The sequence below is a fragment of the Ranitomeya variabilis genome, chromosome 2 (assembly GCF_051348905.1).
Source record: "Ranitomeya variabilis isolate aRanVar5 chromosome 2, aRanVar5.hap1, whole genome shotgun sequence".
NCBI lineage: Eukaryota > Metazoa > Chordata > Amphibia > Anura > Dendrobatidae > Ranitomeya > Ranitomeya variabilis.
The window spans coordinates 971,561,619-971,580,238 of NC_135233.1; the positions used below are offsets into that span (position 1 = coordinate 971,561,619).

At 43.5% G+C, this 18,620-nt stretch overlaps 1 protein-coding gene across 1 annotated transcript in view; it reads right to left on the reverse strand.

Moving 5' to 3' along the window:
• The window catches only part of LOC143808314 (ceruloplasmin-like), a 180,275-nt gene that overhangs the window by 19,894 nt on the left and 141,761 nt on the right, over nt 1-18,620 (reverse strand). The window contains exon 16 of the mRNA XM_077290837.1: nt 1,771-1,877. Within this exon, the coding sequence (XP_077146952.1) occupies nt 1,771-1,877 (107 nt within the window). The remainder of the gene's footprint in view (nt 1-1,770; nt 1,878-18,620) is intronic.

Below are 18,620 nucleotides of genomic sequence, written 5' to 3' on the forward strand. Positions count from 1 at the left end.
CTGACTATGCCTCCCTCTCATGGAGTAAGCTAGCCCCTGTGGGTGTGAGTGACATGATTTGTAAGAGTTATGTTACCGCTGACTCTTGGCACAGCTCGCGGCTGGCTGACTCTAGCGCCACAACTTGCTCTCTGGGCATGCACACTGCGCTGATGAGGCTGGGGAGCCTATACCCGACTTCATTGCGCATTTCCAGGGAGGACGTGTGAGTGCACGAGATTTCCAAGGTGTCGGTGGTGACGCCATTACTGTAACTCATGTCACTCACAGACACATTTGGTTCTTACACAATGAGAGGGAGGATTAGTCTGGGGAACATCAATTCCACCCCCCAAATAGTCACTCACTGATTTACTTTACACGAGTGCAGGGTTTAAAGACAATTTTATATTTATCAATCACTAAGCAATAAAAGGGGCTTATTATAATGTAGGAAAGGGGTACAATACAGGCATGATGGCAGTGTAGAGGGGCTGGAGCAGATGTCCGCTTCCCCTTAAGCCTGTAGAGTAGCAGTATATTAATAAATTAATCATCTTAAATGAACTTTCCTATTTGATAATAAAGGGGATTTTAGAGGGTTAAATCATGAATCTTTATTAACAGTTTTAAGTGTACATACAATGCAAAGTACAGTGAAAGACACCAGACTCCCCTCCCCTTTCCCGTCACTCCAAAAAAATGTCCATCACTCCTCTCCCCGATATTGAATCTCAAACAAGGGGCAAGATAAGAATATTCTCCTGATATTGACAAGAGTACACACATATATATCATATAATTGATAAATATTGTAGGCGGCTTCTTTGATAATGAGACTTTAATTGACAATAAAAATGTTACTCTCTTTTGTGCAACTTGGGGCCAACACTATCTGCAGCATTACTGACTAATAGGCCAATGCGGATTGCAGGCCTGGGACCTTTTTATGCCTTTGGCTGCAACATCAACCCATTAGCGGCCTGCAATCACGTTACCTCTGGAACGCTAGATGCCGAGGCATTTACATAAGCAGGTTATCCTGGATTCTGTGAGTTGTAGCAGGAGCAGGTCTGTGTAATGCAGAATGTAGAGCATTGGTAGCACCTGTGCGACCACCATGGTGACAATGTATATCACGGTGTGGGAACAGTGATGTACATTCTCGTCATGAGTCATTATGGAGTTAGTCTGCTGATAACTGTAGAAAGAACCATGTATTTCCATTGTGTCTGGTTCCATCCTTCTGGATGTTTTCCACAGATGCAATCATTAGACTAGATTAGTGGTGCAATTTCACCTCAGTCAAACTTTTGGTAAGAAACAGGTGGTAAAGGTAAATTCCTCTTAATGTATTGCAATCATTATATTATACTAAACTGTGTACTTACAATTGCTAATTTTGCCTTTCTACCCAAATAATTATTCTCTTGTCTCTGCTCTATGTAGAAACAGGAAGTCTCTTTTCCCTGCATTTATCATTCCCCTCTTTGACTCCTGACCCAGCTGCTCCACCCCTGCCCCCGCCAGGGACTTTTACAGTGACTTATGAGTCACGCAGATAAAACTGACCTCCTGTTTGTACATAAAGCTTAGAAGGATTCAGCTAGTCCGCTTTTAATCATGTGATGTCATAGACCTAATGGAAAGCAGGAGAATTAGCTGGGTAGAAGAGCAAAATGAGCAATTGTAAGTACACAGTGCTGTATAATATGACAATTGCAAAATATTAAGAGGATACAAATTTCAGTGCTTCTTTAAATATAGTAAAATAATTGCAAAACATATTACCTTGATTTGATCAACTGTTGAGTAATAAGCCCAGGTTAAACAATTGTTTTCCTGCGTTATAGGGCCAGATCTTTCAGGAACTTTCCATACATACGTTTCTATGTTTCCTGTTGGAACATTTCAGACAGATTATGCACTATAATAGGTATAAACAGTAACTACAGTATATGTGCACTAAGTAAAGGGTTTGTCTGGGACTGGTTTATTTTTTACTATGGGCCTAAGAACTAACAGCAGATAGTTGCTAACTACCTGCCTATTCTACCCAGTGCCGCCTCAGAATAGTGACAGACCGCTCCTGCTGACGATTCTGCTGCTTTATGTCATCAGAGCAGCTCTTCCTCTTCTGGGCTGCTCTGTTAATGGGGGGGGTGTCTGCCGATGTCATGCTGATTGACAACCAGCTTCCCGCTGTTAAGCATTAGGAACTTGGTTGTCAATCAGTATGATATTGGCAATCACGGCCCATTAACAGAACAGAGCGAAAGAGAATTACCTGCTCTTTAGATGTGATGTCAATGGAAGCCACAGAATCGCTGGCAAGAGCGGTCCATGACCACTCTGAGCTGGAAATATAGATTGTCAGCGGGTAGAACAGGTAGATAGTTAGCAACTACCTGCCTGTTAGTTCTTAGGCCCATAGTAAAAAATAAGAGTCCTGGATAACCCCTTAGTTGTTATCTCTTCAGAGACAAAAGGGGACATTTATTTCTATTTTCTACTTATTTTTATTTATAAAAATAATAATAATACTTATTATATTTACAACACTTTCTGCCATGAAAAAAAAGGAATTTATAGTGCACGCTGTATGTATGCAATAATTTGTTACTTTTTAACCCCTTTACCCCTGAGGGTGGTTTGCAAGTTAATGACCAGGCGAATTTTTACTATTCTGACCACTGTCCCTTTATGAGGTAATAACTCTGGAACGCTTCAATGGATTCTGCTGATTCTGAGTTTTTCTCATAACATATTGTACTTCATGATAGTGGTAAAATTTATTTGATATGACTTGAGTTTATTTGTGAAAAAATTGGAAATTTGGTGAGAAATTTGAAAATTTCGCAATTTTCCAACTTAGAATTTTCATGCCCTTAAATCACAGAGATATGTCACACAAAATACTTAATAAGTAACATTTCCCACATGTCTACTTTACATCAGCACAGTTTAGGAACAATTTTTTTTTATTAGGGAGTTATAAGGGTTAAAAGTTGAAAAGCGATTTCTCATTTTTACACCATTGTTTTTTAGGGACCACATCACATTTGAAGTCACTTTGAGTGGTCTATATGATATAAGATACCCAAAGTGACACCATTCTAAAAACTGTACCCCTCAAGGTGCTCAAAATCACATTCAAGAAACTTATTAACCCTTCAGGTGCTTCACAGGAATTTTTGGAATTTTTTTTTTAAAAATTAACATTTAACATTTTTTCACAAAAAATTTACTTCAGATCCAATTGTTTTTATTTTTCCAAGGGTAACAGGAGAAATTGGACCCTAAAAGTTGTTGTGCAATCCCCTAAACCAAATTGATCTTCTCTTCTGTGTCATCCCCCTTGTCAAATTATTTTTTATATAAATTTTTCTTTCATTTTTTACAGTTAGGGTTAGGCAGTTTTTTCAAGTAAAAAAGAAATATTAGTGTTAGATTGGGTTTAGGCCTAGTAGTGTTAGATTAGGCTTAGGCTACTTTCATACTAGCGTCGGCACGGGGCCGTCGCTATGCGTCGGCCTGACGTACCGATGCGTGTTGTGAAAGTAATGCCCTACATGGGCAGAGGATGCAGTTTTACAACGCATCCGCTGCCCCATTGTAATGTCCGGGGAGGAGGGGGCAGAGTTTCGGCCACGCATGCGCGGTCGAAAATGGCGGACACGACGCGCAAAAAAAGTTACATGTAACTTTTTTTGTGCAGACGGTCCGACAAAACACGACGCAACCATCGCACGACGGTTGCAACGTGTGGCACTCCGTCGCAATGCGTCGCTAATGAAAGTCTATGGAGAAAAAACGCATCCTGCGGGCAACTTTGCAGGATGCGTTATTTCTACATAACGACGCATTGCGACTGTTTGGGCACATGGCAGAGCTCAGAACGGAAGGAGCGCCATTTTACTTTTCAATGCAAAATTGACTGGAATTGAGATGTGGCGCCATGTTGCGTTTGGAGAGCCACTGATGTGCCTAAACATTGAAACCCCCCACAAGTGACACCATTTTGGAAAGTAGACCCCCTAAGGAACTCATCTAGATGTGTTGTGAGAGCTTTGAACCCCCAAGTGTTTCACTACAGTTTAGAACGCAGAGCCGTGAAAATAAAAATTATTTTTTTTCCCCCACAAAAATTATTTTTTAGCCCCCAGTTTTGTATTTTCCCAAGGGTAACAGGAGAAATTGGACCCCAAAAGTTGTTGTACAATTTGTCCTGAGTACGCTGATACCCCATATGTGGGGGGAACCACCGTTTGGGCGCATGGAAGAGCTCGGAAGGGAAGGAGCGCCATTTAGAATGCAGACTTAGATGGATTGGTCTGCAGGCGTCACGTTGCATTTGCAGAGCCCCTAATGTACCTAAACCGTAGAAACCCCCAACAAGTGACCCCATATTGGAAACTAGGCCCCCCAAGGAACTTATCTAGATGTGTTGTGAGAACTTTGAACCCCCAAGTGTTTCACTACAGTTTATAACGCAGAGCTGTGAAAATAATTTTTTTTTTTGTTTACACAAAAATTATTTTTTAGCCCCCAGTTTTGTATTTTCCCAAGGGTAACAGGAGAAATTGGACCACAAAAGTTGTTGTCCAATGTGTCCTGTGTAAGCTGATACCCCATATGTTGGGGTAAACCCCTGTTGTGCGCACGGGAGAGCTCGGAAGGGAAGGAGCACGGTTTTACTTTTTCAACGCAGAATTGGCTGGAATTGAGATCGGACACAATGTCGCATTTGGAGAGCCCCTGATGTGCCTAAACAGTGGAAACCCCTCAATTATAACTGAAACCCTAATCCAAACACACCCCAAACCCTAATCTCAACTGTAACTCTAACCACACCCCTAACCCTAATCCCAACCCTATTCACAACCGTAAATGTAATCCAAACCCTAACCCTAACTTTAGCCCCAACCCTAACCCTAACTGTAGCACTAACCCTAGCCCTAACCCTAGCCCCAACCCTAACCCTAGCCCTAACCCTAGCCCTAACCCTAGCCCTGACCCTAACCCTAGCCCTAACCCTAGCCCTTACCCTAGCCCTAACCCTAATGGGAAAATGGAAATAAATACATTTTTTAATTTTTTAATTTTTCGTAACTAAGTAGGTGATGAAGGGGGGTTTGATTTACTATTTATAGCGGGTTTTCTAGCGGATTTTTATGATTGGCAGCCGTCACACACTAAAAGACGCTTTTTATTGCAAAAAATGTATTTTGCGTTACCACATTTTGAGTGCTATAATTTTTCCATATATTGGTCCACAGAGTCATGTGAGGTCTTGGTCTTTGCGGGACGAGTTGAAGTTTTTATTGGTAACATTTTCAGGCACGTGACATTTTTTGATCGATTTTTATTCCGATTTTTGTGAGGCAGAATGACCAAAAACCAGCTATTGATGAATTTCTTTGGGGGGGGCGTTTATACCGTTCCGTGTTTGGTAAAATGGATAAAGCAGTTTTATTCTTCGGGTCAGTACTGTCGGGGTCGTAACGACAATATACCCTCATTCACCAGTCATTCCAAATTAATATGTGTGCAGGGCATCTGGTACCGGATAAGAATGAGTCAGACAGGTAGCTGGTTCAAACTCAGATAATGCCCGTGCGTCCACACATGTCCGCAGCGGTCACACCAACTAACTTTTATTTTAGAATACACAATACTATATTGAGTGTTAGGGGAAAGCGTGCATTAGGCGGGGTTTAAGCTAGCATTCAGTCTTTCTGATTTGTTCTGACGTCTCCCGGTGAATCCTCCTTTTCTTCTCATTCCTTAGGTTTCGATTTCAGAAGAAATGAAACTTAACCCTTCAGACACTAGACTAAAGTAAAAATAAACACTGGCGGCCATCTTTAAATACAGTCACATTTGCAAGCAGATAGGAAAAACTTATTGTTTTACAGTATAAGATATAAAAGTACAAAAGTATATAAAGAAATATATTTTCACCTTGACAATCCCCCCTAAACACTAAGTTTTTCCCTTAAAGAAAGATCCTTCGAGACTGTCTATGTGATGGGTAAAGGGGAGGTGGATTTCTTCATCCAGACACCTCAGAAACTCTCCCCTAGCGAGAGGCCTCCAGGCAGCTGAACCCTTCACTAACCTCACATGGAGTTCTCCCACTGTCCCTAAACTAAATCTCTTAGCATCATCTGAGAATGGGGGGGGGTTTTGTCTACTCTCTTGACTGAGGAAGGTGCCAGTTGGAGTTGCTTTGGCAATAACCTTTTTATACTAGGGAATAACACAACAGAGAATTATTGATCCAACTATAAGGAGGGCAATCAGTACCAGACAAGCTTATTGAAGGAATCCCTTGATCCCACCTAACCAACTGGAGAAGAAAGATGTGTCTGCTCCAGCATACATGACACGTCGTCTTATTGTCCTAATTTGTTCAACTTCTTTAGAAACCTTCAGGTCTTTTGGATCTACATTTCGCCATTCAGGTCTGGCTGTCTATATTTCGTCTCGTAAGTCTTTGGTCATACCGTCAATGAATGTATTTACCTATACTCTAACATCAAGTGGGTTTATGGGACTGTACCTCGTGTCTTCCCATTTCAGCTGTAACCGTCCAAGTATAGCTCTACACTCTCTCCTTTTGTCACATCTGTAAAAAGTCTTAATTTGCGTCCTAGCACGTCACCTGCTTTTGTGCTCACTAACTACCTAGGCCTGCCTAGGTGCACTTATACGTCCATCATGTGATCATTATTTGTCTGTAAAATGAGAAAGGTTGGTTCTCAGGGTCAGCCAATTGCTTTTGCGTAGCTAGCTAGTCAGAGGGCCTCCAGGGATAATACTCCTGTATCTGTCTTACCCTACCTGATGTGGTTGGTTCTCTGGTGGTGGGGAGTGACATAACATGCTGGTCTACAGCTCCTTCCCAAAAGGATTACTGTCAGCCTACTCCTAAAAGTTAATGTCCCCACTATCCACCAACCACAATCCTGTGTCAGCTTCTTATGTCACTACATGTGATCTTGTCTGGACAGGATTCAGTGTAATTCTCTTAGGTCGGGTTGCAGTACGGGTCATACAAGTGTTAGGGCCCAAACCCTCAACTATATCCTGAAAGGCATCACAGCTATAATTAACGAATCTTTGTTCACTGTAATATATGTATATTTGATCCATTCAACATTTTTATTAATCTGCACCTGTGGGACTATAGAAGCAAAGCCAGCATAAATCTGGTTCTGGGCTTTAAACTGGTCAGGCACCCCCCTTGGCACTCCAATGGCATCAATATATACTAGTGGATCTTCTTCATAACTCATGTGGAGCTGATTGAGACTTCTCATCTTTCTGGTAGGTTCATCAGGTACCTCTGGATCCCAAGGTAATATCTTGAACTGCATGGCTAGTTTAACAAGGGTGCATTGGCCTATCCAGGCATTAGGCAACCTGGGACGGAGCTTACCATCTCCACATAACCAATAAATATCGTACATATATTGTGTATGTTTGATTAGCAAGTCAGTATCTAGAGAACTGTTCTCTTTGCAGAAACCTGTCTCGAAGATCCCTACTGGTGTACCTGTAATGTCGTGGGAATTATAGCAGGTGTAATTGTCAGCTAATACGGTTACTTCTCCTGGGACCTTTAGTCTGGGTTCCTTATGAATTAGTGGGACGTAATCTGGGCAATCAGTGGGCTTCAAACCTTTCAACAGATTCATGACACAGGCAGTGGTGTTGTCATCAGGAAAAAGCAATGCATGTGTGTAGAGATGTGTATTCGCAGCAGCACAAGCAATACATCCTACAGAGATATTCTGGACTCTTACATTGTATCTCACCCATTCTAACCATAGGTTTTTCCTTGGGGCTGTTTGTGTTTCTATGGAGATAACCTCTTGCCAACTGAGACCTGGCATGGGGATTACTTCATTAACTACATTTTGCAAACGCTCACTTGGGCCTGTTTTAACTGTACTGGTAACAGGGGTCATGGTTGGTCTGAAGCTAATATCCTGGAGCTGTATATGGCCTAAATTCCCATAGTATCCACCATTAAATACATAATGATAATACCTTCTCAGTACAAACGTCTGCAGATCAGCAGATTGGGGGCATTCAAGATTTAGGAGGAGGGGGTGACAACTTCTACCCCATTTACAGCCCCTAAGTGGTTGCGGAAAGGCTGTTAGATGCATTCTCTCACGGAGACTCCTACCAGTCCTATCCTTAGAGAACATGGCTTTGCTAGGTTTATATCCCCAATCATCTCCCGTATTCCAGGCAGCATCTGACCAATAATAACGGTTATTGTTGTCATTTCTGGTAACACACACATGTAAAACTGGATAATTCCCTCTACCACCTGTTGAGTCTCAGGGCACTTGACTACATCACAGAAATCAAATTGCCAGATATTCACCGGGGCTGTCAGGTTTACCCAGAGAATAGTGGGACCAGGATTCTTATTTACAATAGAGGCCGAAGAGGTAGGGGCGAGGATGGCCCCCAGTCCCAAGGTCAAAAACAACAGCAACATTTCCCTTCAGTCACTACTGTGACTAAACACTGGTTCGGTCTCTTTTACAGTGTGAGGCGTGGATCCAAGTGCTCTTTCCTTCAAGTTTTACTGCAGTGGGGGGTGACCAGGATCACCGTGTGGGGTCCTTCAAATCTTGGCTGGAGACAATCTCTGCACACAAACTTTTTCACATACACCAGGTCTCCTGGCACAAAGGGATGGTGTCCAGGAACCTTGTGTAGGTCTGGAAGAGAACTGAAGACAGTTAAATGCACTTTGGCAAGGTGTCCATGTAAGGCCTGCACATAGCTAGTCAAGTCCTGGTACTTGAGCTGCAACTGTTGTGGAAAGAAACACTCAAGACTGGGGCTCCTGCCAAACAGAATCTCATACGGTGACAGTCCTGTCTTCCTATTTGGGGTATATCTTACTGAAAACAAAGCTAGAGGAAGGCATTCTGTCCATGGTTTACCAGTCTCTGTCATTGCCTTCTGGATTTTAAGCTTAAGAGTTCCATTTAGTCTCTCCACTCTTCCACTGCTCTGCGGATGGTATGGAGTATGCAATGCTTGACTTACCCCCAGTGCTGCCATTACCTCTGACATGATCTCTCCAGTAAAATGGGAACCCTGATCGCTTTCAATTACTTCAGGAACTCCATACCTGCATATGATCTCAGCCATCAGTTTCTTCGCCGTTGTCTTAGCCGTAGCTTTGGCAACTGGGTAGGCTTCTGGCCAACCTGAAAATAAATCAATGCAGACCAACACATACTCATACGTCTCTACCCTGGGTAACTGAATATAATCATTCTGCAGTCTCTGGAATTGGTTAAAGGGCCGGGGAGTGTGCTTGGATGGGGTTTTCACTGTCCTACTCTGATTATGTGTGGCACATATCATGCAGCTCTGTACCTGCCTTTCTGCGCAGGTGGAAAACCCCGGGGGCAATCCATTGTCTCTGTAGGGTGTCACATATGGCCGTCTTCGAGTGGTGCACATTCTCGTGCAGAACCTGTGCCATCATTGGGTACAGTACCTGTGGTAGGCAGACCTTTTCACCCCTCCCCCATAGTCCAGTGACGGTATCAGAGCAAGCCCCTATTATTTGCCACCTATTTTTCTCCTCCTTACTTGCCTGTTCTTGTAACCGGGCTAAGATGTCTTTCAACACAAGTGGAGATGGTGGGGTGTCTAGGTGATGTACTCTAGAGGCTACAGGAGTGCTTGCTGCTTTCTTGGCAGCCTGGTCTGCCAGTGCGTTACCCTTTGTCCGTCCATCAGTGCCTTTGGTATGTGCCTTTACCTTTATGATGCCTGCTTGGGTGGGAAGCTGTAGTGCATTCATAAGTTGCTGGACTGCCTCAGCATGTTCAAAGGGGTGGCCATTTGCTGTCAGGAAAGCCCTGGCTCTCCAGATAGGCCCATAACCGTGTGCAATGCCAAAGGCATACCTGGAATCAGTGTAGATATTTACAGTCTTACCTTCTGCTAGTTTGCACGTTTCTATGAGCGCCTTGAGCTCTGCTTCTTGTGCAGACATATGAGCTGGCATTGACTCTGCCTTGATTACCTCATGTTTTGAGACCACAGCATATCTGGTACAGAAGCGTCCTTGGTCATCTTGGTGACGGGATCCATCTACAAAAAGCTCAAGATCAGCATTAGAATGGGCACACTAGAGACCAGCCGTTTCCTGAGACATCAATTCTAGACAATCATGTGGTTTGGAAACCTAATCTTGTTCCTCTGGATCCATTCTAGAAAGAAAAAGAGTGTCCTTTTCCATGTCACCTACCCCTCCCCCCTTTGGATCCAGGGGAACTAGGAGAAGAGTAGCGGGGTTTAGGACAGTGCACCTTTCCAAAATCACATTAGTAGGCATGAGAATAGCACACTGAAATCGCAGCTGTCCAGCCATGGACATGTGGCTAAATTGTACCTGATTAAGGACACTATGTACATCGTGTGGGGTATGGACCATCAGTGGGTAATCCAAAACAATCTCTGAAGACTTGTGTAGCAACAGCTGGACAGACAACACGGGCCGAACACAGAAGGGATTTCCTCTTGCCACCGTATCCAGGTGGCCGCTGTAATAAGCAACAGGTCTCTGTTTGTCTCCATGAAGCTGAGTCAGCACGACTGTAGCATGTCCTGCATAGGTGAGCTCTGTCTGCAAGGCAGTCTGCAATACTGTACGGCAGTGCTCGGGTGTCTTGTAATCATATACAGGGCCTGCAGTGTGTAACACTATATCACAGGGCAAATTCCCTCTTTGGGTGGACATAGCATCTCCTGAATGCAAGGGGCCATAAGTGGCAAGGTAGGCCTGACACTCTTGGGCTATGGCTGGGCCCCCCCCTGTTGGCTATCTGTTGGGCCAAACCACCTCTATGTGACAGGGTAGAATTAGCTGGGTTCACTATGGCTCCTACCTGGTGGGTAATTATGTCCCCATACCCCACTGAGAAAAGAACCTGGGATTCCTGAGGTGTGATGTAGTAGCGTGAATGACAGGGAAACCAAACTTCAGATTCCTGGAAAGTCTGGCCTTGTAAGTGTGAAGGTTTCACGGGAAGAGGAGATGTAAGGGCCTTTCTGGGCTGGGGGGTCTGCCATTTACACCGATTAAAGCAAGCTCTTGGTCTGAAAATTGACATAACGAAGCTTGGGAGGGAGATTCCTATACAGGGTTAAAGGCGTATTGGAGTGTGAAGCTGGACTTGTGTGTGTAAGGTGGGGGAAGGGCAGGGGCTGATCTCTGTTACATGACCACTGATGAGCGTCCTTGCAGCTGTGAGGGGGGGGGGCTGGAATTGGAGCGGGGAATTGCTGTGGCTGGTTTAACCTTTGCCTTTCCAGCTGATGCAGAACGGGCTAAATTCTTTTGAAAACTCTTTACTATTTTCAATACATCATCCGGAGTGGAAATCTCAATATCGGGTCTACTACAAAAAGGTATGAATGGACTTTTTGTTACAATGAGAATCCCTGATCTTTAAACATTACCATAAGACGCCCATAGAACTTCTCGGCAGTCCAGGATATATTGGTGCCTTAACTTTAAGGGGCACAGGGTTTACAATCGGGAGTAGAGGCTTAATTTCCTGGGGAGGGACCATATTATCTAACAGGGAGCCCCCCTGTTAATCTTCAATTTGCTATATATATCAACCACTCAACTTGAAGCAGGTAAATCTTTTACCAATCTTTCAATTACTTACAAGTTTTCCTCTAAGACTAGGCACAGGTCTATTTCACTTTCAAATTTCCAGATTATAATATTTCTTTGTACTTCAAAACAATATTGTTGCTTTAAGCAAAACCCAAATCTACCAGTGCGTAATCTACACCAAGTAAACACAGAGAGACTCAAAAGCGCAGCTATGCGTGTGCCCCCTCCTCACCAGAAACAGGAGATAAGGAAATCACCGCATTCCTCAGAATACAAAAGCCCAGCTCTTTGCCCCCCTTTTCTCTGGCTCACAGCACCGATAAGGAAGAGAGAGGAGAAATCTCACAGCTGTCCGCTCCCTCCTCCCCTCTCCTACACAGCACTGATAAGAGTTCCGTATCTTCTACACAGTCACAAATTGCAGCAGTTTTCAGACTTAATTTCTACAAAACTTTCCTATGATCCTCCGTGGTCTGGGCGGAGCCCCAAGGACGGCCCGTACACGCACACGGCAGGTTTCCACCCAGGTTGGATTCTGAACAACACAAACAGGACACACCCACGCTTCTGGAGAGCTTGTCCCGTCGCCATTATAGGGCGGTGGCTGGGACTGCGTTTTCATCATTAGTGGCACGGCGGCCATTTTACAATCTATAAGATCACAGTTCAAAGGCATTTTATAACCAAACACGGGTTCTGCATTCACTGATCCTCCCTCTCCATCAACCACTTTTCATCCTTTGTTCTTTAAGCCTCGCGCAACTCGCAGATAAGCTTCTTGACTGCCTCTTGCCCTCCCGTGACTCTACTATTGTCTTGACTTCCACAGCATCCTCATCTAACTTGTGGGGCACAGACTTCTTTTGCTTTAAGATACGCAGCATGACTCTTACAGAATACTATGGTTTTCTGCAGTAAACCACTGGCAGCAATATCAACACTTTGTTCTAAAAACACGGAGCCTCTCGCTCAACGTATAAGGAAAAGAGCCTCGCGCTCAATATTTCCTGTCCCCTAACCTGAACAACAGTGATTAACAGACTATCCTGCCACGATATTCCAAACCGTTGGGAGGCGGTCTCCTAGTGAGAGCCCTCCACAAAAATTCTGGTGGTCCCGTACGGAGCGTCTTAAATACCTGTTTCTGGTGGTCCCGTTCCGGGACGTCTTAATTACCTATTTCTGGTGGTTCCGTACGGGGCGTCTTAATTACCTATTTGTACTCAAAATTCTGGTGGTCCCCCACTTGGGACGTCTTAATTACCGGTTAGTACAATATCACAGAGGCTGCGTCTCCTATCCCTTTCTCTAAGCCGCCCCACACTCTACAACTAGCTCAATCTTTCACTCCACTTCACTACTAGACAACAGTCACGGGTAGGGTGGTTGAACGGAGTACAATGACCGGTGGAGGAGGTGTGGTGTACACGAAGACGCGCAGGATGCGACGTCTCTCAGTTGCTGGTTCAGAGCGTGGCACAGGATTGCGTTCGATCTCACCACTCGACCGGTCACTCCCCAGACCCAAGGAGACCACAGACAAACCAATAACGGCTGAGACACTAGCAAGTGTGACATATACAGTGTATATGATCGCCACTTACCGTGTTCGGAGGGTGATCAGTCCTCGAGGTCAGCCACTACGGGTATCATCCACAGACATCCAGGTATGGGTCCAGGGGGTCTCGGATCGCTGGCCACGCCCCACGTTGGTCGCGCCAAATTGTCGGGGTCGTAACGACAATATATCCTCATTCACCAGTCATTCCAAATTAATATGTGTGCAGGGCATCTGGTACCGGATAAGAATGAGTCAGACAGGTAGCTGGTTCAAACTCAGTTAATGCCCGTGCGTCCACACATGTCCGCAGCGGTCACACCAACTAACTTTTATTTTAGAATACACAATACTATATTGAGTGTTAGGGGAAGGCGTGCATTAGGCGGGGTTTAAGCTAGCATTCAGTCTTTCTGATTTGTTCTGACGTCTCCCGGTGAATCCTCCTTTTCTTCTCATTCCTTAGGTTTCGATTTCAGAAGAAATGAAACTTAACCCTTCAGACACTAGACTAAAGTAAAAATAAACACTGGCGGCCATCTTTAAATACAGTCACATTTGCAAGCAGATATGAAAAACTTATTGTTTTACAGTATAAGATATAAAAGTACAAAAGTATATAAAGAAATATATTTTCACCTTGACAGTACGATTACAGCGATACCTCATTTATATCTTTTTTTATGTTTTGGCGCTTTTATACGATAACTATTTTATACAAAAAAATAATTATTTTTGCATCGCTTTATTTTGAGGACTATAACTTTTTTATTTTTTCGCTGATGATGCTGTATGGCAGCTCATTTTTTGCTGGACAAGATGACGTTTTCAGCGGTACCATGGTCATTTATTTCCGTCTTTTTGATCGCGTGTTATTCCACTTTTTGTTCGGCGGTATGATAATAAAGCGTTTTTTTGCCTCTTTTTTTTTTTTTTTTTTTACGGTGTTCACTGAAGGGGTTAACTAGTGGGACAGTTTTATAGGTTGAGTCGCTACGGACGCGGAGATACTAAATAGGTGTACTTTTATTGTTTTTTTATTTTTATTTAGCTAAAGGAATGTATTTATTGGAACAATATTTTTTTTATTATTATTATTTATTTAGGAATTTTTTTTTTTTTTTACACATGTAATTTTTTTTTTTTTTTACTTTGCCCCAGGGGGGGACATCACAGTAAAGTGACAGATCGCTGATCTGACACTTTGCTGTGCACTGTGTCAGATCGGTGATCTGACGTGCACAGCTCCAGGCTTCCCGGCGCCTGCTCTGAGCAGGCGCTGTGAAGCCACCTCCCTGCAGGACCCGGATGCAGCCCCGCGGCCATTTTGGATCCGGGGCTTGCAGGGAGGAGACGCTCGGTACAAGGTGAGCACATTGCCTTGTACCGATCATCTCAGGGAAGCCCGCAGGGAGCCCCCTCCCTGCGCGATGCTTCCCTGTACCGCCGAAACACTGCGATCATGTTTGATCGCAGTGTGCCGGGGGTTAATGTGCCGGGGCGGTCCGTGACCACTCCTGGCACATAGTGCCGGATGTCAGCTGCGATAGTCAGCTGACACCCTGCCGCGATCGGCCGCGCTCCCCCCGTGAGCGCGGCCGATCGCGCTGGACGTACTATTCCGTCCTTGGGAAGTAGGGCCCACCCCACATGGACGGAATAGTACGTCCAATGACAGAAAGGGATTACGTTTATTAAACAATCATTGCACACCTGCAAATAATTAGCTGCCAGGTGATTGTCCTTGACTTCCATGGGCTCCATTGAAATACAATACAGCACAACACAGGCAGCAAAGAAAATGCAGAATGGATTTCAACAAAGGTCTCTGGGCCCAGTTTACTTCTCCAGGTTCTACAGGTTCGGTTCACTCATCCCTAGTCCTAGAGTACGGATTCTGTTCTTAGGAGTTGTCATTCAACTGTCCTAACAATAATTCTACTCTCATTGTGGTGTGTCTGGGCCTAGACACCCTTATTCCACTCTCATTGTGGTGTGTCTGGGCCTAGAGACCCTTATTCCACTCTCATTGTGGTGTGTCTGGGCCTAGAGACCCTTATTCTACTCTCATTGTGGTGTGTCTGGGCCTAGAGACCCTTATTCTACTCTCATTGTGGTGTGTCTGGGCCTAGAGACCCTTATTCCACTCTCAGTGTGGTGTGTCTGGGCCTACATAACTATGTAGTATCTGTTCACTCTTACTCTTGGTAGTCATAAGTGGACAGGGAAGAAGGTGCAGGCCCCAGATTCACTGCCACTGAAGTCAATGGGAGAGCGGTGCTGCTATGACACTTCCGCTCCTCTGACAGATTCTGACAGAATCTCACCTTTCTGCGGTGCCTTCTGGGCTTCCAGGACCATCTATCTAAGCCAGCAGCAACCTGCTTTTGGTGGGCTCCCACTGAGATGATAATGTATTAGATCTGACCTGCAGTCCCATGTTACTCCACAGATAATACAGTGATTCTTTTGTGGGTACTGATAGCAGTGATGGCTCCTCTGGATCACACTGCTGCTGTTTCTGCATGTGCTGCTGTTCTCTGTTCTGGGCTGGTGGGAGGAGTAAGGCAGAATCAGTGAGAGAGGAGAGCAGAGCAGACTAGATCTATCTATTGCTGATAATGACAGACTGCTGCAAACCACAGATCATTGCACTATGTCAGCAGTAAATCACAAGTTGATCACACATCATGGAAACATCAAATATCAAATATCATAGATCATATCATATCATATCATAGATCTGAAACTTTGTCCTGTTGCAATTGGCAATTTTCCATGTGGGCAATATTCCGTGTGGGCAATTTTCCGTGTGGGCATTTTTCCTGTGGGCATTTTTCATGTGGGCAATTTTCCTGTGGGCATTTTTCCTGTGGGCATTTTTCATGTGGGCAATTTTCAGGGAACCGCTACCTACAACAGTTTTGTCCTGTACAAAAATCTGAAGAAGCGCTCACTTTCCTTCAGTTCCAGGAGAAAATTGTTGAGTGTCTCATATTTGACTTGATGGCAAAGGGGAAGCCTTTGAGTCCAAGGATATCCGGAGATTTGCAGAGAGCCATTTTCTTTGCCCCGTCCATGCCACTCCCACCCAAAAGTATCCACCAAAAAGATGATGGGTTTGTAGAAAGCATATAGAAGAAGGGGTTCCCGAGACTATTGCCCCATGTGTACATCACAATGAGGCCTTTGTATCTTCCCCTGTTTTGAGACCCATCACACATCTTACAATTATTAGGGGTTTTTTTTTCATAATTTATATTTTCTGCTTAGTGGGTCCAAGTAGAGTAATTTTTATGGAACAAGTAATGAAGAGAATATTTACATCAGGAAATCAGATTTTTCCCCATTTCACAATTAACTCCAGGACTTGATCAATTACATATGAAACTACTACTCAAATTCTCATCCACATGCCCACGTCTGTACACTCCAGAATGGGGACTCCACAAATGTTGTTGAAAAAAGTCAGGTCATTGTACAATTCCAGGACTTGATCAATCACAAACCAAATTACTATTCAGACAAAGTCTCGTCCACATGCCCATGTCTGTGTACACCAGAGTGTGGACATAAGAAAGGTTCTTTAAAAAAGTCACGTCATCTGAGAATTACTTCCAGAACTTGATTACTCACATAAACATTTTTGACCATTCATCTTAGTTTGACTGTTTTTGCGTCTATGTCCTGCTACACAAAATTTTTGTTTTCATTTACATTACCTATACATTATTTATATTGGTGATACAGGCATTATCATTTTATTGGAGTATAATGAGGCTGTTCCGTACTTATACACTATGGGCTATATTGCGTGGTTCTTGCCGAACCTCCCATACCAGATAATACTTTACGGATTCTGTAGGGGATTGGTTGTTTTATCCACATAGCAGTTCCTACCTTGGTGGGCAGGAGCCTTTTATGGTGTACCACACCAATTGGCACATTCGTCCCTCATATAGGGATTGATGGAGCTAAACAGACGTTGTACGACCATTCTCTGAAAGTCTCTGTCATTATAGCCCTGCTGGTGTTCCTTCATCTTTGCAACAAACTCAGGTTTGCCACATAGTTGGTTGCATTTTCCTCCACATTTTACCCTTCATTCCAGTACAGTTTATTCTTCCTGCTACAATATACGCAATTGCAAAACAACTGTTTAGTTAGCAAGACCGAGGTTTATAATCAGCAAATGTGTTTTTAGGGGTATGCCTCCCTCTGTGAGTAATAATTCCTGGAAGGATTTTCTCATTTGGTAGCTCAATGTCTCTGTAAGCTTTGAATGGGTCTTGGAATCCCCTCAATTTTACTCTAAAGACCAAATGATGTACCATCTATTATTGTAGGCACAGCTGTGTGTCCAGTACTCACACTGGTGCCATATTGGATGCATTTCTGAACACTGAAAAACTAGTGCAATCAAATTTGAGGTGTCTTCCTTAGAACGTACAAAAAGGAATCATAAAAGAGACAGTAGAAAAAAAGCAAATTGTAAATTTTCAAACTTGTGTTGCATCAACTGCATACAAAATTGTGGTATCAAACTACTCACTACCTCCCTAGATAAATACACTAAAGGGTATAATTTACAAAAAACAACATTTATGGGGGATTTATGTTGCTCTTGAACCACACAGGCTCGGGAAATATGATAATGTATTAGAAATAGAGCGAAATTTGTGTTAAAAAATTTACATTGTACTCCTTCCATTCTGAGCTCTGCCGTTTATCCAAACAGAACTTTTTGACTACATGTGGGGCATCACTGTGCTTGTAAGAAAGTGGGTAACAAATTGTGGGGTCCACTATTTGGCATTATCTCTGGCAAAAGTGAGAAATTTGGGGCCAAAGTAAGATTTTTATGAAAAAAATGAACTTTTTCAATATTAACACCTAATGGTGTCAAATTCTTTGCAGTCCCAGTATGTTCAAAATGCTCAATATACTCTGGATAAAATCCTTGAGAGGTGTAGTTTCCAAAATGGGATGAGTTGTGGGGGTCTCTGCTGTTTATGTACCTTGGGGCCCTGCAAATGCGACATGGTGCCCTCTGTCTGTTTCAGCCAAATTTGTGTTCAAAAATTAAAATATTGCTCCATCGGCTTAGAGCTCTGCTGTTTGTACAAACAGAACTTTTTCACTACATGAAGGGTATTGCTGCACTCATAAGAAAGTGTGGGGTCCACTTTTTGGTGTTATCTCTGGCAAAAGTGAGAAATTTGGGGCTGAAGCAAGATTTTTGTGAAAAAAATTAACTTTCTTAATATGATAACCTAATTTTATCAAATTCTGTGTCATACCTGTGGGTTCAAAATGCTCATTATACCCCTGGATAAAATCCTTGAGGGGTGTAGAAATTGCACAACAAATTTGTGGGTCCACTTTCTCTTGTTATCCTTGTGA